This window comes from Parasteatoda tepidariorum, chromosome 8, assembly GCF_982258835.1.
Source record: "Parasteatoda tepidariorum strain Cologne lab strain chromosome 8, Ptep-v5.0, whole genome shotgun sequence".
In the NCBI taxonomy this organism is placed as follows: Eukaryota; Metazoa; Arthropoda; class Arachnida; order Araneae; family Theridiidae; genus Parasteatoda; species Parasteatoda tepidariorum.
Window position 1 is genome coordinate 77,643,620 of NC_141762.1, and position 26,910 is coordinate 77,670,529.

The following is a 26,910-nucleotide window of genomic DNA, read 5'->3' on the forward strand; positions in this document are numbered from 1 at the left end:
GGTTTTTCTGAGAGGTACCTATTTTGTGAAAATTTAGACATAATTTGTAAAAAATTAAAAATTATATTTAAAAATCCAACACAAGAATATGGATTTATCATTTCTTAAGGAATACAAAAATAAAATTTTAAGAAAAAGTATTTTGTGAAGCTACCGTTTTTCCTAAAATTAAATTTGTGAAACTACCGTTTTTCCTAAAATTAAATTTGTGAAACTACCGTTTTTCCTTAAGTTGAATTTGTGAAGGTACCGCTAAACGGTAGTAAATTCGGTCTGGACAGACCCCTGATTACTAAATAATATATGGAATATATTACTTAGACAATTATCTATCTTATAGCTAAGCAAAAAAGCTTTTGTAAAGAAATTTAAAATCTTCTAAAAGTGCTTTCATTTTTTTTAATAAATGTTTCTAATATTTAATTTTAAAAATGTATTAAATATAATGTATATAATACTTATTACAAACCAATAACCCTATGTATTTACCTTTTTAATTTGGTGTTTAGCTTTTGAATCAAAAATTTTCCAAATTTTATTTTCAGAAATATTGTAGTTTTGAGGTTTTTATTTTATACATATATAGGTTTGCAGTATATCTTATATATACAATTAGTTTCAATATAACAACTATTTTTGTGACTTTAAATATTAATATTACTGATGTTTTTAAAGTGATGATGTGTGTAGTTATTTATTGGTAGATCGAAAACTGTACAAGTTCTAAACTAAAAATTTATTCTTCACAGAAATATCATGAAGCTAGACTTCTGTATCAGATGATACAAACTGAAGTACGCAACACGTCTCCGAGATTGAGCCGATTTCTAAACTGGGAGCACCTCAGGGTGGATTTGCTGGAAGTATTAGATTCCCCTTTCCACTTTTGTCAGTCATCATCCTATAGGGCTGAAATTGTCCAGAGAATAATGACCTTGCTTGCATCATACAAGAAAGAAAGGGGTAAATCTTTATTTACTTTCTGTTTAAAGTTCTCTAAAGTTAGGATTCACAACCATCTATACATAGGTTCAGCAGACTGATTTTTTTTTTTTAAATTTAAAACAATTGGCCTCAATTGTTTGGTTATTTGTTTAAATTTTTTTTTTCTATTCTTTTAATTTGTTTGAGAAGAACTGGTACTAACGTTTTACTTAATTTAGAATTTAAGCAAAAGCATTTAAAGGGATGGGTATGGATCTACTGGACATGCAGGGATGATGTACCTATGATTAAGGGTTTTCTTCCCTACATCTAACCTCCTTTAACATCTGATTTTCAGTTTAAAAAGAATCTCTAAGTAGAAAAGAATTAGTTTAATTGATAATAAAATAGTCATTTACTATGTAATTTAGTGAAATTAAAAGTTTTTTAAGAATTTTTAAGAAAAGTTGTTAAAGAACAGAAATTTTAGAAGGTATAAGTATGGTTTAATTTTTATTTTTGGTTTTATTTTGCCCATTTAAAAAATTTTCTTCTTTACATATTTCTTAAGAGGTTCCACCAGATCCAAATTTGATGGAATTATGCTCTGCTGTTTTGCTTAACTTTCGGGAATGGGAAAAGCTAATTGAAGTGGAACCTAAAAGCGATGGATATATGCAGGTATCGATTTCTTTCAGAAATTTTCTTTCATTTGTATGTAAAATGATTTGTATTATTTTTATTATTTAGCTTAAAAAGAAAATAAGACAAATAACTTTTATTGATTAAACAAAAAGAAAAAAAAAGCTATCAGAGTTGATTGAAGTTAAAAATCTTTTTCTTTTATCTGATGCTTATTCTTAGTTTTTTTCTTACTCAGTAAATATAATTTGATTTTAATTAATTTGGTATATGTGTACAGTTTTTGAGAAAAACTGTATAGTAAACATTTAAAAAAAAAGTATTGTATTATCAAAACTGCCAACTTTTTACATTTTTTGCAAAAACTTATTCTTGTGGTAGCTAAATTACTGTTTTAATGTATTATTTTTTATGTATTATTTTTTATTCTTTTAAACTTATTTTACACACCACTATGGTTTGTAAATTAAGTTTAAATGGTTTAAAAGTTCATATGCATCGCCACTTTGTTCCAGCTCTTTCGTGGTGAGGCTTTTAAAATGTTATCAAAATTACCAAAAATTCTGAAAGCTTTTGGTTTTTAAATATTTGCCATTTTATAAAATACTTTACAAAAAAGATAGTAGCTAGCAAGCCTGTATTATGCTCACATTTTTATTGTTTCAGCATGTACTTTCACAGCAGCTAACAAAACATAGATAGTGATTAGTCTATAAGCTAGATTCTGCAAAAAAAATAAATAAAGGGAGAAAGAAAGAAACAATGCATACGAAAGAATAAAAGTAAAAAAAAATAAGAGAGCAACATTGATTTTCCAGTAACTTGAAATTATCTACCTTCTGTTACATAAAAACCACAAGAAAACGAATTAATTTTCTTCCTCTTTAACTAATGTATTTTTTTAAATATATACTTTTTAAATCTTTTTATCACATCTGTTTTAATATTTGTGTTTATTTTAGTTTGCCAAAGTAGTTGCTTCTGTTTGCAAAGAAGTTCTGAATAAGACAGGTAGAAACACACCAAAGGAAATGTGGGATACAAGTAAGTTAATAAGCTAATAACTTGTCTTGATCAGCCAATAACTTTTTTGATTGATTGAGAAATGATAAAGAAAGACATTGATTTATCATTTATTAGTCTATCGAAAAGTTGTTATTTTATTCTGTACTGATGGTGTTTATAGTTTGTCAAAATAACTCCCCTAGCCATTCGTCTGGACCCATAGCGGGGAATATGGTAACGAGGTATAACTATTTCCAGTAGGGGTGTGGGGTTATTGTTTAGGACAGGGTTTGGTTCGGGTAGGCGAGAGAAAGAGAATTTATCTTTTTCTTCAGTCTATTGTGTTAACCCTAGAGTGAAGAGAAACTACCCTCCCTGAAATGTGCTATTCTTGTTTCCACAGCAGCAGACAGCCTCAGACTTTATGGTAGGGGAGTTCTTATTGTAGACAAACTATACTTTATTGTGTATTATCTGAATGTAAAAATTATCTATCTTATCTTTCAACTTCCGGGATAAATTATTAAATTTTAACAGCTAAACAAAACACTAATATAGGAGGACAGAAAATAAGCTTTCTCACCTTCAGTCTTTTAATGTGCTTTAAGGAACATGATATAAGACACACACAGGTTCAAATGAGCATGAAACATTATTTCAAATTTTAATTTAAATTTTTCCAGTTCCAGCTGCTGTAAAATTTTTTCTTTGACTCCATGACCATAATATAAAGGTGAGACAGAATTGAGATCATTTACTAGGTAATCAGAATTGATACTCGAAGGAGGGTATCAAAATGTGTCAAGATAGAAGTATATAAAAAAAAAAAATTATGTCACTGAGATTAAATTTATGTTCAAAATCCTAACAATGTATCTCAATTGATAGTTTGTCAAGGATGTCTTAATTGCAGATACACCTGTTGTGTACCTTTTAAACTTAATTTCAGAGTGCATCTGATTTGCCCAATTACCTCATTTGCTTTTACTACTGGATTTCTCTTGTTCAATCCTCACTTCCATTAATTTGTCTTTTGTTTTTCATTGCCGACTCTTCCTTTTCTAGTTTCTAACTTGTCTCTGATTTAATAATTCATGCATTGTCATCCTGGTAAAAAATGCAGTCTTCTTCTTCTTACACCTCTTTATCCCTTAGTTAGACCTTTGTTGTGACTTTCCATCTCACCTTCAGTTGTGGACAAACACTTTATTTCTCGCCATGTTTTGTTTACTGTTTTTAATTCACGGATAATAGTTCTGCACCATGTTGTTTTAGATCTGCCTCTCTTTCGTTTGCCTTGGGGTGTCCAGTTCAGCTTCTGTTTTATTTTGAATTTTTCAGCTTTTTAATAGAGAGTCCAATCCATCACCATCTGTATTATCTGATTTCTATTTCTATTGATTTTTTGCTTACTGATTTTGAATGTTCTTTGATATGTTTGAATTTCATACTTGTAACTTGTCCACTTTTATTCCTTTTCATCTAAAAAGCAATAGAAGTTTTTAACTCATGACCGTTCAATTAGCTTGATATATTGACTCATTCTACTAATTGTAATTGATAACTATATGTACTTTTTTTATAAATGCACTTTTTTAAATTTTTGTTATTTTTTTTTTTTTATTTTTTATTTTATTATTATTTTTTTTTGAATTTTCAGTTTTGATATATATCCATTGTTCAGCAACTAATACAGAGATATTTTTAATTTGTTTCAGTTCTTCCTATTTTTAACAATACTGTTAATAATCAACACAAGAGGACAAATTCTGGTGTTATGAAAGATAATTCTCGGGAATCCTCTCAAGGAATTATTACAAAGTGAGTTTGCATTACAAATAATGCTATTTCTATTTGTGTGATTATATGTATGTTTTTTTTAATTAAGAAACAGCATTTAAGAAAAATAAGCATGCAGAACAACACACATTTTTGTTATAATTTCTAATGTCAAAGTTAACTGTAGAGAGTTTCAGAAACATTAAACTTTCATAAACAGTTTAATTTTCCTCTCAACTTAAAAACATGGTTTGCTGTTAACAATTAAGTTTTAGATAATTTTTTTGACCCTATAAAAGGCATGTATTTTCAATTTGAACCACCATAAAGCAAATTTTTTTATGAATATGACAAACAAATGTTTGATAGTTATTTAATAATAAACATTCAAGTTCACCTAAATTGCAAACTAAAACAGAATATTCATACCAGTTCGATTGTCTGCTTTGAAAGCTGCTGACATTGATACTGCATTACAAATTTTAAGTTTTGTTATGCATTCTCTCAATTTTTATACAAAGCAATGTGTTCATATTATTAGTTAATTATAGCACATCTTGTTACTTCTTATTAATAATGCTAATAAACTTAACTTTGAAAAAGATATTCAATGTTAATTTCTATTTTCAGGCAACAACTATACCAGTTTATCAAGAAGCTAAAGGTAGGCATCATTATTTTGTTGTTATCCTATCTTCTTTTTATTGACTACTAGCAGCCAAAGGCGCCCAGCTGTCCGCCAAGCTAAAGGTTTTCACAAATAAAATTTTTTAAAACATAGCCGGAAATCTGAAGATTAGTGGACAATTAAAGTGTTCCTGTCCAGCAATTTTGTCTTCATGTCCAGTTCTGCTGCAGATGTGTTATAGCTCTTGAGGATGTTTGAAATTATATAGCTACAACGTTTAAGAAAAAAAAAAACTAAAATGCTAAATACATGAAAAGAACACGAAAACGAATAAATTTTTTATGGTATCAATTTCTATTTCTATATAATTTTTTATGGTATCAAATTCTATTTCTATATCTGTTACGTCAAGCACTCAGGTATTATAATTTGATCTAGTTGTGCTTGTATAATTTTGATCTAGTTGCGCTTTCTACGTCATTTTGTTAACATCGTTTGGTTTGTTATTTAACATCGTTTGGTTTGTTTTTTCTAAGTTAACTTTCAAAAAATTGGCTGGCATCAGCATTTTTATTCTTTAAGTTGTTTATTTTTTCTTTTGGAATTCGTTCCTTTTTAGCGAAATGTTTTTCAACCTAATCGAATTCTTTGCCGACTGTTCTCTGTATATATAAAGAAAATAAAGTAAATATTTTTAAAGTGTTGTGAAAAGAATTTTTAGTTGTACAAAGTACTACAATATCGCTATAAAAATTATCGTCTTCGCTTAAGAAAAAAAAAATAGAGCGTGGAAAGAAGAAGAAAAACTTATTATAACAATTATGAACAGCGACAAATATATCAAAGCGAAGCGTTCTATTTACGTATCGAATATGTTGCCACATTTTTAATACAGAAGTTAAACTTTTCTCCACTTTAAATGTAAACTAATGCGAACTTTACATAAATTATTAATTCCTTCGTATATTATTGGTTTAAGTTGTCGAAAATTAATATTTAAATTGTGAGGTTCGCATTAGCATACATTTATAAGAGTGGGGAAAAGTATATGCATTTTTTAATAGTTTTTTGAATATGGCTCTTTGAAGACGAAAAAGCAGACGAAAAGCATAGGCTTACAAAATGACTGATAACTAAATAACTAATCAAAATTTTTGAAAAAGAAAAAAAATACTTCTTCATTATGTCAAAACACAATTATGGGCCGAGTTTCGTGCCCGGGCGAGGCTTCTGGGGCGATATATTGTGATTACAGACACACACACAGCCGCTTTTATTATTATGTATAGATAATTAAAATATGGATTTTATAGTAATTTTAATTTATTATTTAATTCACTTAGTAATTTTTTTTTTTGTAAAAAATAAATGTGAAAGAAAATGCAAGAACACATTTTTACGTATTTATAAATTGGCATAGACTCATATATTTTTCTAACTTCTTTTAAAATTTTTATGCCGCAAAGTCTATGTTTGTATCAGAAATTTTACTTTTACAGCAATGCTTTTATAGCTTCAATTTATCTTTACTCAAAAGCTTTTTTGTTCAAATGTTCTTCAATCAAGTTCTTTTCTTGCTTGCTGTTTTTTTTAAACAGCTTCAGCTCCTTACACAGCATAGTCAGTATAGTAGTTTGTGTCTTCGTCCATCGTAGTGGAAGGTTGGGTTTGATTCCACATGCTAAAAATTGGATGCTCAATAAAATTGCATTTTCTTACAGGGTAAATAATGCATGGCTTTAGAGCCAGAAAAAAATAAATGCTCAGCTGGATAGTTAAGGAAGACGGTGCAGTGGCCCAAGAATACTATCTCCATCTGTCCTCCGATCTGAATTGCTGTAGCGTACCACATTTATGCTTCAGTATTGTCGTCAAATCTCAAATTTGAGGACAAAGATTTGAGTGAACGATTTTGCGGAGTGTACTTGGTAGTGTAAATTAAAGCAATAAGGCGAAGGAGATTTAACTTTGAACTGTACAAGATTTATAAACAACCTGATATTAAATACATAAATTAAATAGAATGAATTGAATGGCCCATGTGATTCGAATGAATTATGACAATATAATAAAAAAGATACTGCTTTTTAGACCCACTGGAACAAAAAAACGGAGAAGGACACGGTTGAGATAGACTGACTTTTTGATTTTAATGCAATTAATAAAAAGAATTGGAGATCAAAGATAAATCGAAAGTTGTTGTGGAGAAATCTTCAGAGGAAGGCATTGGCCCACACTGGGCTGTCTAGCCAACTATGATGATGATTGTCTTCAAATCATCATTAATTTTACTGTTGCTGTTAGACAATTAATGTAGTGCTGGTGGGACACTTACAAGAAAAACCAAACGGCTTCTAAATTATGATAATAAAAATAATAAACTTGTCATATCGACTTCAGCGTGTTTCAAACTTGCCTTTTTTTTTAATTTTTAAAAAATTGCTACTGGCACGCTCAGAAACATTTAAATATTTTATTGCAATACAAACGAAGCAGTGATTACTCTTCAGTTTGTATTTGCGATTAATTAATTATTAAATTTAAGGAAAAAACCAAACTTGCTTCTAATACTGATTCCGGTTTAATTTAACATTAAACTGCTCCAAGTCATTTCAACTTATCACTTATTTTATTGAAACATGTTTGTTGTATGACATATAACTTGAAAATCTTTTTTATTTTTAGGATACGTTGGTTCTAAGTATCATCATTTCTTGTTTGGCAAAGTTCTACAACATATTGAAGGCAAGTGACTTCCTTTTTTGTGTAGTTAAGTTTTAATTATTTCTTTGATTAGAATATCAGTTTAATGCAAATCTAAATTATTTCAGGATGATTCTGTTGGAGAAATATTTTTGGAATATCAAGGACTTTGGCCTTCTGTCATCTCTAAGTATGTATTTATCTTTTGTTTTTATTATTTATTCATCTTTGTTTGGATTATGATTTTCATCTGGTAGATTTAAATAATAATATGAATATTATTATTTGTATCATCACCTCCAAACATTTTCATCCCCAATTTAATTATTTCATTTGCATAAATAATGTTGTATTTCAGATTTTATGCTGTAAATAATGTTCAATGAATTAGTAAGCAGATAACTTTGGTAAAATACATTATCTCTGGGTTGATGTATCTATATCATTTTTATTTCCTCTTCATTTGGTATATGAAGATCTTTGTTTTTATTATTTTATTGTACATATATTATAGTATTTATAACAATAAGCACCTTTAAAATAAAAAAGAAAAGCAGGTTGAAACTTTTCATTATTTTGATTATATACTACTTTTAGTTATAGTAATCACTTATTATTATTATCAAACTAAACAAACAACAAATCTAGATGCATCAATCTAGTGAGAAAAATAAATTCCCAAAGTTGTTTAGTTTTCAGAAGGTTTTAAACATTTCTTGTAGTTCAACTTCTTAAAGGTTTTTTTTCTCCCGTTTTTAACGAAACTAGAACCCATGACCATAAAGCTACCCAGTGATTTTTTCCTCTTTTTTTGTGCTAGACTTAGTTTGCAACGGTATTTGATCAGCATATATATCAAACGTCATGTGCGTTTGGTGTAGTATAGCAGATATCATTAAGTTTCATCCTGTTTAATCCCCTTAAACTAACTTTCATTCATTTTATTTTAATAGCAACTAAAGAATAATACAACAGTATGATAATTAAAAGTGAAATAATTATTCATAATGTTCTACTTTCACTAAATTACTTTTTTTATAGCTGTTTTCTGAATTCACAAATAATATGGTGAAACAGTAAAAAAGTTTAATTATTTTTTTTTAAATTTGCGAAACATAAAATATACAGCGCCAAATCTTTAGCCACAATATTAGGTAGTTGTAAATTAGATAATTTATTTGCTGACATATGATAAATTAGTTAAAATTTCTATAATATTTATTTGTGAACTAAGTGAAATTGAAAATTACCAGGTCAATTTTGAAATATTTCAATTAAAAGAAATAAATTATTAAATTATATTACTTGTGCCTGCAATACATAAAAATTATTTTTATATAGTCTTCATGCATAACTTAATCTTTGCATATTTTTTTGGCGTGGTGTGTAATTTTTTCCATAATTTCATATTTTTATATGCCGTGTCATGGTTTCCATTTATTGCTACTAGTTTTATAATTGAAATAAAGTTTGTTAATTAAAAACTATCAACGAAGAGAAATTAATTATTTAACTTGCATTACTGGCACAGGTTAAAGCAACATTATGATAAATGTTCATGTGTAGCATTTTCATCAATGACTCGATGAAAATGCTACACTTTTTATGCGTCATGCTATAGTTTTAATTTATTGGTGGTTTTATAGTTGAAATAAAAGTTTGTTAATTTCAAAACTATACATAATATTAAAGTTATTTTTATTTTAGTTTCAATCATTTAAAAACATTATTTAATTTGTGTTTTAGTTCTAGTGTGTTCAATATGATGGCTGTAGGGGAAATTTTTCAAAACACTTTACACCATGCGTTGTCCATTCACCCAACCCATACTGCATGGCTTCGTACAAAAGGAGATGTCATGTATGGTGAGTAATATTGTTTTTCTATTACAGACAGGGTATCTGCACACCTGGAAAGTCACGAATTTCGATATTGAACAAAATTTATCATGAAATTTTATGATTTTAACTATTTTTTTTAAAAAAAAAGTCATGGATTAAGGTTGCCGAAAAATCTAAATTTTGAAATGGATTTTACCCCCTCCCCTTTCCCCAATTTCATGGTGTTTTGAATGTTTGAATTTATAACAAAATCCCCACTCACAGTCATATTTGATTGAAATATAAAATATTTTTTATCCTGTTCTTTAAAAATCATAGTGTTCTTTCAAAAAATGAAGGAAAAAATATTTTTTCTTGAACGAATTATCTTTTAAACTTCGGTGATTTCAGAATTTTTGTTGTTATTTTTTATTTTATCAATTTTAAATTCTAGCTGAAGCAAGCCCTTTGGCAATTTTTTTAAATTCTGAAATGAGAACAGAAAAATCAGGAGTATTTCTTTCCTTTCCAATAAACAAGAAAAGTATCTTTAGAATATAATTCTGCAGAGGAAAAAAAGAAAAAATATTTGCTTTTGTATTTTTTTCCAGCTATTTTATTGCTTTAACTCTTTCATTACTCTGTTTTTTTAATTTAAAATCTATAAATATGAAGATGCTGAGTATAACAGTTTTGGTTATACCTATCAATTCAATTCATGTTGTTATAATTCTTTTTTATACTTGTTGTGTTTTTTTTTTCCGGAGAAAATAGTAACTTTGTTAAGTCATGGAAAATTTTCGGAATTAGTCATGAATTTGAAAATCTAAAATGTAGCAGATACCATGTACAAATAAGTGATGTTTTTTAAGCAAACATAGAGTTCCAGCAATTGCGAATTGACTTCATGCTGTGAATAAATTAAGAAAAAAAATAGAGTAGTTGTTGTTAATTCCTCGTTGAATGCAGCAAAGGGTTTTTCACTCAAATCACAAATTCTATTTCACAAGTAAAATGTGCCAATGATGGATAAGAAATTATCCAAAGTGCCCACTGTTAATGAAATATTTATTAGCAATTAATGATTTTAATTACAATTTATGAAAGTATTATTTAACACATTATGTTATCTAACAGTAAATAAAAAACCATTTACTGACTTTAAAAACCTAATAAACTCTTAACAAAATTCTATACTAATGACCATACTGATGGGGAATTTTCAGATAACATAAAATTAAAATATTGCAAATTTTAAGTAAATTCTTCTCATCACAGCTTAAAAGAATAATTTTTGTTTATTTAATATTTCAGTTCAAGGTCATTATGCAAGTGCCCTAAAATACTACATCTCTGCCGCTATGGTTAGCAGTGATTTTTTTAGCCTCCCCTTGCCAAAAGCTATTTTTGACGATCTCCAGTACAAGCACATGATTCACTGCTGCTCCAAACTTCAAAACCACACACAGGTATGATAAACAGTTTATGATTATATTAGTGCATTAGTTTAAATTAGTTTAATGTCCCTAAGTTTTTTAGATTCAAAACAAAATGTGCCTGCAACTTTTCCAATGAGCAATTAGATATTAGTATGAACAATTAGATATTGGTATAAATTTGTATAATAACAAAAGTATTTTTGAATTATTTTAAAAAATACTTAGGATATTATAAAAATTTATGTCAATATTTTATTCAGGAATACGTTATCAAAAATGAATTTTTATCCTTTACTATGCAAATTTATGAAATGAAAAATTTTAAAAAAAATAGATTAAGATTATAAAGATTAGATTATCAGTTAATGTCCTTTACAAATAGAAAATATTGTTGTCAAATTAAATGTAATAGTTTTTTTTATTTATTTCCTTTTTTTTTGGTTATTAAAAATCTATAAAATTACTGTGAAATATTTTATTCTTTTACTTAGTATTTTCATAGTAAACTGCACCTTTTTTTTGTTATGACTTTCTTCTCACATTTTTTTTTAAGTGTTCTAATATTTCTTCATTTTTAAAACACACATTCATGCTTTTTTTTTTAATGGTGTGGCAATTGTACCAGTTCATAATCTTTATACTTTTTTCATTATTAGACAATCCTTCATTTTTAAAATTTGTGTAATTAATTTTTAATAATGGAACAATTATCCATCTTAGAATCTATGTTCATTATTTTTTTAGTTTTATGTTTAGCCTTCATGTTTAAAATGTTTCTCTTAGTTACAAAACTTGTTTATTTTTTTAGTTAAACAACAATTATTGCTTCTTGGAATCTATGCTCATTCTTTTTTAGTGCTCGTGAAATTGTTCATTTTTTAAATCTGTGTAATTTTTTTTAAATGGCCTTTCTAGTTGTGTGCTTGAAAATGTTAAATGTTTCTAAATGTAAATTTAAACATTGAATCACTTAAAATTTTTTTAATAAAGTTTTATTATCAATAATTTATCTCGAATAACGTTATACAAAAGCATATTTTTTCCTTTTTGTAACCTTTATTGACAAATGAGTTTTGATTGTTCATATTTACCATAATACCTTTCTTAATATTAGCTCTGGTATGCACATATTTAAAGATATAAATTATTTAGATTCATTGTATCATTTTTTTTTTATTATTATATGCATATAATAAATATGTTTTGTAATAATGTTCTGTTCACTCTTAATGAATATTTTTTTAAAATAAAGTCAGTTATGCAATTTAGGGGTCACAAATTAATATTCGTCAAACTCCAAAATGTTTTCAAACTCTGAGGTAATTGCTATTGTGACGCCCGGTGGCTGAGCGGTAGCGCTTCGCGCTGTCGTGCCACAGGTCCCTGGTTCGATCCTGGGGCCGGGCAAGGTTGACTTGTGGAAAGTCTTCAACTTCATGTTGAAGCCTTTCATCCCTTCAGTGGGTCGATAAATGAATACCAAGCATGCTTGGGAACTAAACACTGGGGGTTCCACGTTCTGCGGACCACCTGACTGGAACATCTGCTCCTGCACACCAGAGCCCAAGGTCAAGAAAACTGAGATGGGCACAGTAGGCCATGGCCCTCTATGGGCTGTCGCGCCACTGAGTTTAGTTTTAGTTTAATTGCTATTGCAGTCGATAAGAGCAATGAAGTCTCTAAACCAACTTTAGTGTATATAAAGGTTAAAAGCAGTTTCCATTGAAAGGTGAATTAACTGGTTTTTGTTAATAAACTGGTTAATAAACTTTTGTTAAATAAGCTGGTTTTTGTTAATTTTAGTTCCTTTGCTCTACTCATCTTTGATAATTGGCTTATGAGAAGTCTATAAATAAAAGTTGAAGAATTTTGCCATAACTAGTTATTTTTTCCTTCTGAGATTTTTTTGTCTTTTTATACAGTAAGAAATGCTTGTTTTTCTAGCTGTTAATATCCGCAAAGTATCAGTTCCTACAGACGCGATAATGCTCGGCAACTTATTTATTCACCTGTTTTTCTCGCATCATTTTGTGATAGGTTCGCTGACTCCTCAGTTTTCCAGTTGGTGGTGCTATAGGGGTCTTTTCCAGTTCAACTTATCCACTGTAATGTACCTAGACATCGATTTTTTCAATTATTGTTACCTCCTTTGAAAGTTAAGAGGGTTGAAAAGTAATGTATTTAGGTGTTGTTTCTCAATTATGGTTTTTTCAGACTTGAGCGGTTACCCTGTATATCATGGATGGCCAAAACACCATATCTTAGGTTTTGTGTACTGGTCGCAAAAATACAGTGCGCCCTCTATTTTTGTTAAAAATCTACTTTTGCTTGAGTAACTGCTTTAGTGTGAGATTTAAATGTGGAATCATTGATAATTCCAGGCCGCTATCCTCCACCAGTTCCTGGATGAGCCAAACTATGCAATGGCATTCAAGGCCCTCGGGGAGAGAGTTTGCAACGACAGCTGTGACACTTACTACTCCTGCATATGGGATATCACTCTGCTTGAATTCCTGGTGCATCACCACACAAAGCGGGGAGAAACTGACTGCCGGCAGCAGGTGATCCAGCTGATTGGTCAGCTAGAACTCAACTCCAACAACAATGAAGAGATTCAAAGAGAAGCTGCAAGCCTCAGGAAAGGTTGGTTTTTGAGAGCTCTGGCCAAACAGTACTTGTAAATGCTTCTAATATGTAAATAGGACATTGTATGATACATTTTGTAAATATTGCATCTATAATTCATTTTTGATTAAAATAGTTTTAAGTCTTAATATTTTTAAATGCTGTTTTTAAATCAATATGTAGTAATTAATTATTTATAAAACGTGATGGCTATTAAAGACTTCAAAAGTTTCAAATTTCTATTTTCCAGCATATATTGCAATGAAAACTAGCATAATTGAGCCTTGGTTTTATGAAATTACCTATAGGAAAATGTTTTTAAAATCTTTTAACTATTTTTCATCTGTATGCAATAGTTAATTATTTATTAATTAATTGGCTATTTATTTAAGACTTAATATTTTTATACATGGATCTACAAAAGAGTTTGAAATTTCTTGGAGCCCACATATTATGCAATGGAGGATAGCATAATCAACATTTGTTTTTATGAAATTGCATATAGATAATTATTTTTAAATTAATATTATGGGTACCTTTCATTTCTGTGCAGAGGCAAGAAAGCACAGAATAAATGTGTATAAGTGAGACGGACGGAAGTGAAAAACCATAATAAAAAGCTTAAAACTCCTAATTAATATATAGTATTAATCAATAACTCCTAATTAAAACTATATATACTCTACTGAAAAATTTAAATAAGGTAACCTTCAAAATGCTATGAATTTTTTTAAAACTATTTTTTAAAAAAATGAAAATGCTTACATACTCAAATTTTGTTTTTATTCCAATTACTAATTTCTCTCAATATAATTTACAATCAAATTTTGATTTTTGTTTTTGACAGTTTTCAAAAAGAGGCTTTTATTTTTTTTTACTACAGTAAAAGTCAAATTTAAAGCAAAAAATAGGAGGTATTGAACCTTTCTTATGTAAGCATTAATGGGGATGGTCCAAAATTGCCCGAAGCATGCTTATATAATATTTAAATCGCGTCTGAGTATTAGATATATTTAAATTTAATAGCTGGTGTCTTTCAACACTTAAGAAGTGAATGCTAGTGATACTCATAAAACTGAAATATACATAAAACTTTATTAAAATGTTTTTTCAACACGACAAAAGTGTATGCATTGAATAATAAATGAATACATGTACAGAACTACAGTTTACACAATTCATTGGGAACAACAATATTGTAACAACCACATTATGTACATAGATGTGGGGGGGAAACTTTTGATTTTCTTGCAATATATGACTTTTTCATTTCTATAAAAACTTTTAAAAAATGCACACTCATTATTTGCACATTGCCCAAAAACTTCTCAACTGTGGGAAATTTTAAAAACCTATTCATTGTTTTTTATTACAAAATGTAGCAAATGTTACAAAATGGAATAGAATTCTTAAAACAACTGTTATAATTTTTTAAAGAAATATTTATATATTTGAGTTAAAATTCAAAATTTTGTATGAAGCTAATCAGAGCTCAATTTCAACGGCTCTGAAAATGAACAAAAAGAATGCTTGTCAAAAAAAGTGCACAACTTTTTTTCTACAGAGAACAACAGAAAAATATATTTTGGCTTTGAGAGGAAGAGCTGTCAAAAATTCTATTTTTGAATCAGTTTAAGCAAATTTAATTATTCCTCATAACAATCAATGTGCTGTATCAATTTGACTTAAAAATTAAAGACAAAGTATGTGTAAAATATTTTCAAGTTAAAAAATAATTGAAATTTTGAACTATTTGTCATCTTTTTTAGAATTGAAGTAGGTTTTCAACCTCTTCTGTTTTATTATTGATATTAAAATTGTTTTATTGTTAATTAAAATAAATAAAGCATTCCTGCTGCAACTAGTTGTTGAGAAAGGGGTCATTGTCAGCATTGCACACCTGCCGCCTTTACTCCCTGTATGAGCTGATATAAAGCTGGGTTGTCTCCAAGCCACCACTGGATGGAGCACGCAATGATAGCTTAGTGCAATGACTTCCAAATGGTGTTCTGCAGAACCCCAAGGTTCCGTGGAAGAGTTAAAAAGGTTCCCGCAAGTTAATTTATTTTTATAACCAGCGATGAGTTTGAAACCTTCTGAGTATATTTAAATTCAACAATAATTCATAATCTATTTGATCTTAAAGTTTTAACCACTATGCCATCACAGATCTTAATTATGAATTTCATCTTTAATGTTTAAATAAATCGTTGAATTTATGAACATTAAAAGAGAATTTAAAAATAAAAAAAATTCAGGAAGACCAAAGATTTAGATCTTCTGATACCGTGAAATAGTACTGCTATATTTTGCAATTTTTACATTAAAAGTTTACTTTTTTATCAAAGTTTATAGAAATAAGTATGAAAAGCACTTATAGTTGGAAGGCAAGAGACTACATTTTTCCACTGGACCACAAGTGGTGCATCCCTAATTTAGTAAAACTATTAGTTTTCCTATAATTAACAGTATGTTCAGGACTTTTATTTCATTCACATTATTCTTTTCCTGTTTCTCTGAAACCTACATATATACTCTATAGCAATATAAAATCAACAAGTTTTAAATAGTTTTCATAATTTTATAAAAATAGATTTTTTTTCCAACAGTTTTACTATTTCATTTTCAACAGTAAGGCACTGAAAATGGAATGTACTTTTAATCAATATGGACAAAAAATTACAATAAGCTCCAGGTAATGATAAAATGTTAACCATATACTTTGTTCCCAAAATTCAACAATATTTTTAAATATATGCTTTAAAACAATGTTCCTACAAAATTTAGATAAAAACAAATACAGCCCTAGTTTTATCTGTTGAATACAATTTTAATTGTTATTGCACTTTGGGGAATGTTTTAATTTGTTGTTAAAAATGTCTAAAAATAGTTTTCACACATCATTGTTCACGAAAACAAGTCCATTCAATTACATATTCACTTGTTAGTAAACATAATTCAAAAACAGTTGTAAACTAAATACAATATCAAATACAAAGCTTTGAGTTCTTATATAAAACACTTGTGATAATATATTAGGAAACGTGTTTGTTGAAGCAAAAAAAAAAAATAATTTTGATTCTGATATAATATATGAATATATATTAGGACATTAAATAAACAAAGACATTACAAAAAAAAGTACTGTTTACAAGTACAAGCACATGTTTTTGGTGTAAAGAATAACATCATAGTTCACATCCATTATTGAGCATATATAGAAGTTGTTTAAAGGGTGATAGTTGATCCAATTGCTGAAGCTTTTTGTTGTATATTTTTAGATAATTATGAATTAAAAGACTTCTAACTTTTTAATTTAGTTGCTAATTTTTTTCTTTGCTGTAAAAACTAATACAGCAAAATACGGTTTAAGAAACAAATCCAAAGCTTCACTCTGGACCCCATTTTTATTCATTTCAAAAGAATATGTTGCTAATAATCAGACATTATGATAGAATTTGATTATTATAATGTATGTAATATTGAAATTAGAGTCTGTAATCGCATAATCTGACTTGATTTACCTCTTTTAATGCATAACCTAACCCTAATTGCAGCTTTTTCTTCCGCAAAAATATGAGGTAGGGTCTCGTTGCTATTGGATAGGACTTGGCTCCCACACAGCAATTTTTTTTTAAATTTAGAAGCACTTGCAAATCCTACATTTATTAAGTTTAAAAAATAGTGCACAAAGCAAGCAGGTAATATTTAAGTTTCAAATAATTCTAGAATTATTGCTTAGTGAAATAAACAATTAACAGCTTTAGATATATACTTTTTGTTTTCTGTGTAAATGAAAACTATGTATCTAAAGCTCAGGGTTCATTTGAATATTGAGCATTCGTCATACTTCATGTGATACTTTCAATTTAAACATTTAAAATCTTAGTCGATGTGAACCATGTTATTCTCAAACCATATTCACAGCATAAGGCAATCATAGCTATAAATGCATAATACGACAAGATTATTATAACAAGATATACAGACAAAAAATAGTTTAAAGGCACTTGGAATGCATAGAAGTGCTGCTAAGCGCACGCCTTCATAGGGTAACATCAAAACTCTCTCTCTCTCTTACAATAAATAAAAACTCATTTGGTAACACAATACATACAGTGAAATAATATCTGCATAAAAAAGTTTATAAAAAGTACACACATAATAGTATATTACAAGCGAGTAAAGAAATAATAGCTTCAAACATCATTAAAACTGTGTTAAAAAATGGTAATGTATAGTTAAAAATAAATACTTTAGCAGCTTCGTATTTTGAATCTATATTTCATGTCGCACCACTTAAGGTATTGGACAGATCTGTTATGATAAAACTTTACCATTATTTTTTGCTTTTTTTAATTAACTATCAAAACTAGAATATAGTTATATGTAAGCTACCATAAGGATAAAATCATTGTCTAAGTGGGAAAAAAATGAAAATCATCAGCTTATTTCAAGGTGTGGTATTCTATGTTAATGTTAGGTATTCACATTTCTTCCTCTTAGCTGCAGTAAGTTTTTCACTGTGCGGCTTAAAACCACAGTTCGATGATAATTTAATTACCATTATGTTAATATGACTTATCAAAACAATTACCATTATTTTGATATGATAAATATACATGTTAAATCTTAACAGAAAATTTTAAATCATTATGTTAAGACTTAACCTGGTAAGATTTTTTGTTTAGCAGATGTCATTTTGTCTGATGCGCTTAAATATTGCAAAACCATCTAGATAAAAGACTAGACATGCAAAAGTAGACAATACACAAATGAAAAATATGAAAATAAAAGAGATTAGCAAATAAATTCACTACAAATTTCTAGATGGCCATTTAATCATTCAAAAGACATCTTGCTTTCAGTGTTCCAGGTTAGGGCAGTAACACATAAACAGAAATGTTACGTTCTTAAAAACAGTAACCTGGGTAGTCAAAATAAATACGCTTGCAACACATTTATGTAGCTAAATCACTTAAAAGCTAGCTAAATCATGCACAGAATCACGGAGACTAACGTGAATAAAAACGGCAAGACACATAAAAACATGAAGCTAAGTTCACGAACACGTTCACATATAGCTTATAAAATAACTAGTAGGTCAAAGAAGGATTTGATAAAATAAAGAAGATTGAAGACTATACAAAATGGAAGAAGCTATGATCTTGTTGCATGATAGAACACATACAAAATAAAGACGAACAGTTTATCAGAAAGACTTGTTGGTGCTTGTCACTGGTGTATGGATCACGTGCTTAAAAAAAAAAAATACTTTGTTTCATCCGTTGTTTCTTTCAAGCCATGAACAGCTCGATGTACCGATTGCTGATGCTTTGACGAGTTTTCTCTTGAAGGGCTCTCTCGGCTTCAATCCTTGCAGCTGGGAATGTTACCATCGCTTCACTGTTTGGGCGGACATCACCATTCCGCTGAACCTGGATGCACTCTGTTGTTAGCTAAAAATGGAGCAAAAATATGAGCTAAAACGTATGCAAATCTATTCCACACTTAACATTATAAAGAGTTTAAATGTATGATAAACTAGTAGTCATTTAGTTCTCATAATTAAATTTTTTTTAGTCATTTGCAATACTAGCTATAAGCCTAAAGCATTCCATAAAAATTAGCTATAGTATACTTCACATAGCTTAGCTCAGATGATTCAAAATACATACTCACTATAAAGTAAAATATTGTTTATGAAGGTAATCAAGATGTTTTTGTTAGTGGAAATATTAATTAGCAATATTAATAGAAATATTAATATAGCAATTAAACTTTACTTGTTTTTGTTCTGCCCTTTCATAATCTTTATTGTTAACATTGTTAAGTTGCTCTTAAATATCCTCCAAGAATTTAAGGATAATTTTTTCCAATAATTTCGGAACTTCTTTACTTTTTCTCTTACAAATCTTTTCATCAAATCTTTTAATTACTGTCAATATACGGCTATCTTTTATGACATTTTCATCATTTGAGGACAAATACCAATACCTTCCAGGAAATTATACTTCGTTGGTGTTATGTTCATCTTTGCAAAGTTATTTATGCCGCTACAATTAAAGAGCTGCGGGGATGAAGGTTGTTTGTGAGACTTAAGAGAATTTAATAAATTAATTTTAAAGTTGATAACAAGAAAACAAGTAATTGATAATAAAAACAAAGATTGAGTCTTTCATTTACTTTTTATCCACAAGCTCCCAGTTGGCGAAATTGATAACTCCCTAACATTCACTTGAACTGTTCGCGTAATTAGCGTTCTTACTCTTGACGTTTTAATTCAGTTTTCTTATTCATCGACTGTTTATAGCCAAACTCATTTGGAACCTTCTTCTTCATCCTAATTACTTAAGACAGTCATTTAGTACTTTTATCCACCGAGATCTCCTTAATTTGATGACTCCGAAAATAAGCCAATGTTATAGAGTTAAATTTAAATAAGGTCTCTTCCTGAAAAATCTCAGCTTTCTTTCAAAAACACTACTCAGAACCTTCTTCCACTAAGCTTTTAAATTTTGAAATGTAAAACAAGTAGGCATAAATTAAAATAAATGAGATCAATGCGCCGATCTCTCTTTCATACATATTTTTAGCTCTTAAATATTTCTAAGAACGCTAAGACTAGTATGAATGTAGGTAAATGAAAATGAACTTACAACTGTTGTACCAGAATGTGGGTAGTAGGTGGTGGGTGAGACTGGAGGGCTGGGGTATGGCCAATAGAAAACAGGAGAATAATAAGCTGCTGGTAATCTTGGAGTCAGAGGCGCAACCGCTGGTAGTATTTGTGGTGTCTGGACGTAAGGAAATGCACCATATGGTGGAGGAAGCATATTTCCACCTATAAAAATAATGAACATCCTTAACTACTTATTTTTTGAAGGAGAAAAAATACATATTGAGCATATCATGCACTGAAAGATCTTTAATATTTATGGAATCTGAATCAATTTGCACTGATTAAGTAAATTTACAAGAGAAATCTTACCAGGTGAAATGAGAGATCTCTGCACAGGTATGCCACCGTTGAGAACAAGCGTCATATCATCCACTGAACACTGAAAGACCTCGATGTAACGCTGTTTCTTGCCAAACACCATGTATCTGTGGTGTCTTTGTTGAGCTGCCATAAAAGCGGAGTGCTCAGTGTCCATCTGAATGAATGCCTCTCCTGAAGGCTGACCCTTTAAAAATAAATAAAACAATAAGTTTACATAAAAAATGCAAAGTTCTTAAATACAAGTAATTGATAGTAATTAGATGATGGATATCATATTTCAAAAGTTTGAAAGATAGTAGAGGTTTTTATAAGTAAACTTTTTCAAAATTCCCCGCAAGTGGTTAAATTTTGTACCAGGCAAATCTATTTGCTACATAATAGTGCTTAAAATCAGCAACGAATACATTAAATATTTTCAATTAATCTTCGTGTAATTATCACTAGTGCAGCTTTTGAAACGTATACAACAGGGTGTTCTGTATTGACTGTCTTTATATATTTAAAATATTTGTAAAATTTAAGTCAAAGCATTATCCACAATAGATGTTGCAAATTATTTAGGTGAAAAGAACAAAAACTCTTTCACGCCAGTCACTATTGAAATCCAATGGAGGGATTAGATTACCTTAAAACCGTTTCATTTGAGGATGAAGGGTAAAGGCATAGCAAAAAACAAATGCATTCTAGTCCCTCTAAACAAATATACTGTTTTTAATAATTTTAACCCGTTCCTCGCTCTGCCAGACTTCATCGATGTTTTGTCTGAGCTTAGGAACGTTTTTGTTCTCAGTTAAATCTTAATTTGCGCTTCCTGATGTGCATATTTTTTTATTTCATTTCTCACAAAGATTCTCGAAATTTGTATTAAAAGAGGGTATCGCGGAGCAACCTGTAAACATAATTGCTTAAGTAGTTTCTTACCTGTGCATTGTATACCATATGGACACCTTGGTAAACTATGTTTTTGGAGTGTTCGCCCAAAAATTCGAGTATTTGTTCCACTTGGGCTTCGAAGGGGAGTCCCCTGAGTCGTATACAATCCTTTCGACAACCTGGAGGCAGCAACTGGGAAGAGATGAGAGGGACTTGTGGAATGTTTGTGATCAATGGCTGAGGTTGTTCGTAAGTTCTTGGATCCATACATCGGTTTAAAACCTAAAAAAGTCGAGGTGTGATTACTATTAATTTTAAATCACAAGATTCTTTTGATGCAGTTTTATACTTCATTGGATGTCTAAAACCGATTCATTACATTTCGGTCCCAAGTTTCAATGAAAAATATTTTTTTGTATTATATGTAATTATGTTAATTATTATAATGTATTTTGTTTCTAAAAATTGGTAAGCAAATAAATAAATAAATGAGGATTTTTGTGCTAATTAACTCCACGCGTTGCAATCTGGAAACTCTCTTCAAATTATTGAGAAAAATAAAATGTTTGAACAGAGGCTAAATGTTAGCCAAAAATTTATAAAGTAGAAATAAGAATCATAATAAGGATTGGTCTTCTTTTTTAGTAAATTTGTTTTTAAATTTCATTATCTAAAAAGAAGAACAGAAATGGCAAGAGATGAAACGTTTACGGGCAGGGGCCCCCATCAGGGGGGAAGGTGGGCGCAAGATGCGCCCACTTAAAGCTTGACGGGGGGGGGGATTTTTACACTAAATAAAACGAATAGTTTGGGGGGGGATTTAGACGGGAGAATTTTCTTTTTTTTAGGTACATAAATAAAAGAAGCATTGTCATATTATGAGCAAGCAAAGTAGCACTATTTCGAACAAGCTAACATGGAAGGGGGAAGTTAGCAATTTTTTTTTTTGGGGGGGGGCTGAATGCGCCTAAGAGCTTGGGGGGATGGGGGCCACTGTTTACGGGACTGAAATGGTAGGATCGAAACTGCGGAATCGATAAGTACTGCTTCGTCTTAAACTACCAGTAACTATTAAGGAAATAATTAGTCCATCTATAATCAGAATTAGATTAGCTAAATTTATTTGAACTGAACTGTTTTTACATTTCAACACTATTTTAATTAATACTGTCGGCGTTATTACATCAGTTTTAATTAGTATGTTGTTCAGAAAAAAAAAAGAAACTCTTGAATCAATTATTGAAACAAAAGATTTTTTGGAATGGCGTTGAACAATTTACATAAAATAATTTACAAAAAAAGTAACAAGAAAACGGGATACACTTTACAAAACACGAACATTATCTGCATTCCTACTAAAATGCTTTGTCTATACTTACATTTCTAGAAATGCTGGTAAGTAAAAACTACTAATGTTTCAGCCATTTAAGAATCTGCTGTTTTTAAAAATAATAAAAATTTTACTGTAGAGCCACTCAAAAAAAGTAGATCTTTGATGTTAAAGAGCTTAATAGTAAAAGCCTTCTGAGAAACATCTTTGTACATCAAGGAGCATCGGCCTTTGAAAATACAACAACAGCAAAAAGTTGTTAAGGAAACACATTTTCTTGTAAATCCATCTTATTTAATGGCCATGGAAAAAAAATTGAAATAATAAATTAATGACCTAGCGAAACAAGTTTTCAACCCAAAATTTCACGCTTTTTCAAAATGTTATATGGTATCTTTTAATATAACGGCTCTTATGAACGAAGGTCAACGATTTAAAAAACATAAATAATTTGAGACTTACTTGTTGTACTTCAGCTGTAGTGCTGCGGAAAAGCTCGATATATCTTGAACCTATGACTTCTCTGTGTTTCTGCAGAGCCCGAGTGGCCATTTCTTCACTCTCGAAAAGGACAAAAGCATCGCCTGTAGCTCGTCCATCGGCCTTTTTAACAAACAGCACACCATCTTCACCATCCATGACTTCACAAGGAGTTTCACCACTGGCAAAAAATGCCAACTACAAAGTGCCAAATTAATAAATCATTAATAAACAACATGAAAAATTAGTATATAATTGCTTTTCAACTTTAATGAGTTGATTCTGAATTCAATTAAAGTTACTTACCACTTGCTTAGGCGTACAATCGTAAGGCAAGCCTCTCATCCTTACAATGACTTGTCCACCTCTTGATAGGAACGCTTGGGCTTCATTATTGTTGCCTACATTACAATGAAAAAAATAATTATTGGTATCGTATTTACTTATAGTATTTGTATTATTAATTTTACTTATTAATGACTGTAGAGTTTGCTAGTTAAAATTGGCAATATACAAGTCTAACATAAACAACATTATGTAATCTAGGTACGCGGGTCAGATGTCAACTTTTCACATCTTTGAATTGAATATAAGCAGGCTGATATATCTTCATTTGCTGTTTGGAGAGCTTCTTCCTGAATGTTACAGTTTATTACTCGTAACATTTTACTTATTAAATTCTATGCATTGCTTCCACTTTTTAAATTGACGTCATAAAATTTCAAATGAAAAATACTTTATGTGAAACTTACCACCAGCCACATTGACAAAGTCTTCTCCGGTAGCCCGGTACACTTCTATGTAGCGGGGTCCAATGTGATGCTTATGTCTCTTCAGGGCCATATCACGGTGTTCTTGACTTTCGAAACGGACAAGAGCCTCTCCGTTTCTGCGTCCCTGGGGACTTAGACACAACGCCACTCCGCCTCTGGAAATAAAAGTTTTTATTTGAGAATAAATCAATATGCCTTTGCCGCAACAGCATAGAGGATATGGTTAAATACACAAGTGGGCGACCTTTGTGCTAAAGTACAAACTAAGGTAAACAACGTTAAAGAGCACAAAAATATTTTTGTGCTCTTTAACGTTGTTTACCTTAGTTTGTAGGATATGGTTGGACAGAAAAAGTAAAAAAAAAAAATCTCTTTACAGTGGGGGTTGCCACTCAAATCTGGAAAAAAAATTCCCTGTGTTTTCTCTGTACATATTATACGCAATTTATTGAGAGGAAACAACAATTACTGTGCTCTTCTGTGAGCTGTATTGGGCTAACTATATTTATAAGTTTGAATTGTTGGAAAAACAGCTGAACATACTTAAATAATGCTATAGTAAATGAAATAGTTTAGTACAGCTGAAATATCGTGGTTAAATATCCCATAGATTACACTTTGAGTGGTCACCACTTTTTAAAAGACAAAAGTAAGGAAAAAAATTCCCTGTATTTTCCCAGTTCGTAAAGAAAAAAATCAAAATTCCCTGCATTTTCCCTGCTATATTAGGTGATTTTTAAATTCCCTGTATTTTCCAAGTTTCCCCTGTTCTCCCTGTGGAGTGGCAACCCTGGTGGGGGAGGATTATTGCCCGCTAGTTTTATAAAGTTTTAAGCATTTTTTCTTTCTTTCTGGAACCTATAAATAGGGAATTTTCAATTGATTTCAAACAGACTATTCGACTTTTAGAAACAGTTACGGCCCATGTTGATTCAAAATGGTTCCAACCCTTGAATAAAGTTTTGTCTGTTGTTGTTTTCTGTTGGTATTAAGGTATAAGGGCATAATTAGCCCATTTTTTCACCAGTAAGGGATAATTATGATCATATTTCACGTTAATTTAAAATCTAAGACATTTTGTCTTCTTTTTTGCTTAAAAACGCCAAGAATTTACACAAATAAAGTTGTATCATCCTTCGTACTCCCTAAAGAAAACCAAGAGGCAGGTCGCCTTGAACAGGAACTTGAAGAATAGAAACTTATGGAATGTTCATTTACCAGAACCATGTTTTTATTTTATAACTGTCTGTGAACAGCCGACCCAAATTTGAGTTTATGTCCGCCAATGTTCAACTTCGTAGCCTTGTAATTTTGAGCCCAATCCGGAAGACAAGCGAACTCCTGGATCAAGTATTGGGAGAAATTTGCCTTCGTGGAGGACTCTTTGATAGAACTAACCAGCATTTGTGTTACATGGCGAGAAGAACCTCCGACAGATAGCCTGATGGTAAGGGAATTCTAACCCATTATCCGTCTATTACTGAGGATATTTTACGTTAGCACGGTGGTTGGTGCGAGCCGGTTGCGGAATTTGTATTGAGCAGCCATCGCTGGGATTTGTACTCGGTTCACCACACTGGGAGGCGAGCTCTCTATCCCCTGAGCCACCATCTTGTTATCTTCTTGACGGGCAAGAACTTTTACCTCTTGTTGGATGGTACGTCAAGTAAAACTAACAAACCTAAGGACTGGTCCATGAGCTTTATAAAAAGACACTTTTGCTTATCCTTGAAGAAAGAAAAGCACCATTAATCATTACGCCGATCTAACGCAATTCCAGAAATTATATTAGGGTTTTTACAAGAAATTAAAAGCAGTTATAAAGAGAAAAAAACAGACATCGTCAAATAAAACCACCAATTGCTATCTCTCCCATATGATTATATTAGGTGAAAAGGGGAATGCGCTAGTTAGGGTATTTGTATGGACTGACAGTGATTCAACAACAGTTCTGGAATATGTAGTTATTAGCTGATGGTCATTATTTTAAATTCCTCACCATTTGGTTATCCTCAAATTACCTCGAAATTTTCACTTTTTGATAAATTTAGTGAGGTAATTATGATCACCCCTTTAAGAGATGGATATATTACTTAGAAGGGTGATTTTTTTTTTGAGTGTCTATTTTTAAAGAAAGAGAAGAGCTCCTCAGCAATTACTGAATAGTCATCAAAATTATTACTATTTTTGTAATCCGATATTTAATTATAATTGTAAGCAAAAATAAAAAAATAAAAATTAAATTATAAATAAATATAAAAAAATACAGTTTAATGAAACTCTGCAAACAGGCACTGATAGCATTCTTTTTATTATAGTCATGATATGACAAAATCACGAATTAACAAATAGATTAACTAACCTTCATTGAAGAAAACAACTTTTGAATGCCTGCTTTAAAATTTGCACGCTTTTATCCGAATTAAAAATGTACTATAATTATTAGAAAGAATGCTAGAAAAAAGCATGCAGATAAAACTTTTTTTTTTTTTTTTAAAATGTCAAGACTGCTCATTAGTAGGTCATATTTAGAATATTTATCAAATTTTCGTGGACCTAGGGTCCATATTTATCTTAATTGGTCGTTAAGTATAGTTAACCTTTATTTTGATACGTTGAAAATCTGAAAACGTATTTTGATTAATTTAATAATTTTGATTAATTTAATAATAGTTTAATAGCGACAAATATAAATAATAAAATAATTTTAAACATATTTATCTTGATAATATGCCTTTTAGTTTTGCGCATGATTGCGTTGTGTTAATAGCGTCAATATTTTATGTTTTTTAACCCGTACTGAGAATATAATTACATAAAAACTTATTTTAGAAATAACCATTTCGGGGAATTTTATCTTAGTAACAGAACACTATGTGATAATGA

At 30.0% G+C, this 26,910-nt stretch overlaps 2 protein-coding genes across 2 annotated transcripts in view; one reads left to right on the forward strand and one right to left on the reverse strand.

Moving 5' to 3' along the window:
• The window catches only part of IntS8 (integrator complex subunit 8), a 39,540-nt gene extending 25,826 nt beyond the window's left edge, over nucleotides 1–13,714 (forward strand). The window contains exons 16-25 of the mRNA XM_071181204.2: nucleotides 750–963; nucleotides 1,496–1,605; nucleotides 2,529–2,610; nucleotides 4,290–4,392; nucleotides 4,981–5,014; nucleotides 7,664–7,723; nucleotides 7,810–7,871; nucleotides 9,428–9,546; nucleotides 10,816–10,970; nucleotides 13,322–13,714. Coding sequence (XP_071037305.2) covers nucleotides 750–963; nucleotides 1,496–1,605; nucleotides 2,529–2,610; nucleotides 4,290–4,392; nucleotides 4,981–5,014; nucleotides 7,664–7,723; nucleotides 7,810–7,871; nucleotides 9,428–9,546; nucleotides 10,816–10,970; nucleotides 13,322–13,621 — 1,239 coding nt within the window. The 3' untranslated portion in view covers nucleotides 13,622–13,714. The remainder of the gene's footprint in view (nucleotides 1–749; nucleotides 964–1,495; nucleotides 1,606–2,528; nucleotides 2,611–4,289; nucleotides 4,393–4,980; nucleotides 5,015–7,663; nucleotides 7,724–7,809; nucleotides 7,872–9,427; nucleotides 9,547–10,815; nucleotides 10,971–13,321) is intronic.
• Nucleotides 13,715–14,641: 927 nt separating this feature from the next.
• The window catches only part of fus (epithelial splicing regulatory protein fusilli), a 112,780-nt gene continuing 100,511 nt past the window's right edge, over nucleotides 14,642–26,910 (reverse strand). Inside the window, exons 7-13 of the mRNA XM_016072171.4 lie at nucleotides 24,004–24,179; nucleotides 23,558–23,652; nucleotides 23,234–23,449; nucleotides 21,490–21,723; nucleotides 20,557–20,752; nucleotides 20,225–20,409; nucleotides 14,642–19,024 (exon numbers count right to left, since the gene is read on the reverse strand). Coding sequence (XP_015927657.2) covers nucleotides 18,863–19,024; nucleotides 20,225–20,409; nucleotides 20,557–20,752; nucleotides 21,490–21,723; nucleotides 23,234–23,449; nucleotides 23,558–23,652; nucleotides 24,004–24,179 — 1,264 coding nt within the window. The 3' untranslated portion in view covers nucleotides 14,642–18,862. The remainder of the gene's footprint in view (nucleotides 19,025–20,224; nucleotides 20,410–20,556; nucleotides 20,753–21,489; nucleotides 21,724–23,233; nucleotides 23,450–23,557; nucleotides 23,653–24,003; nucleotides 24,180–26,910) is intronic.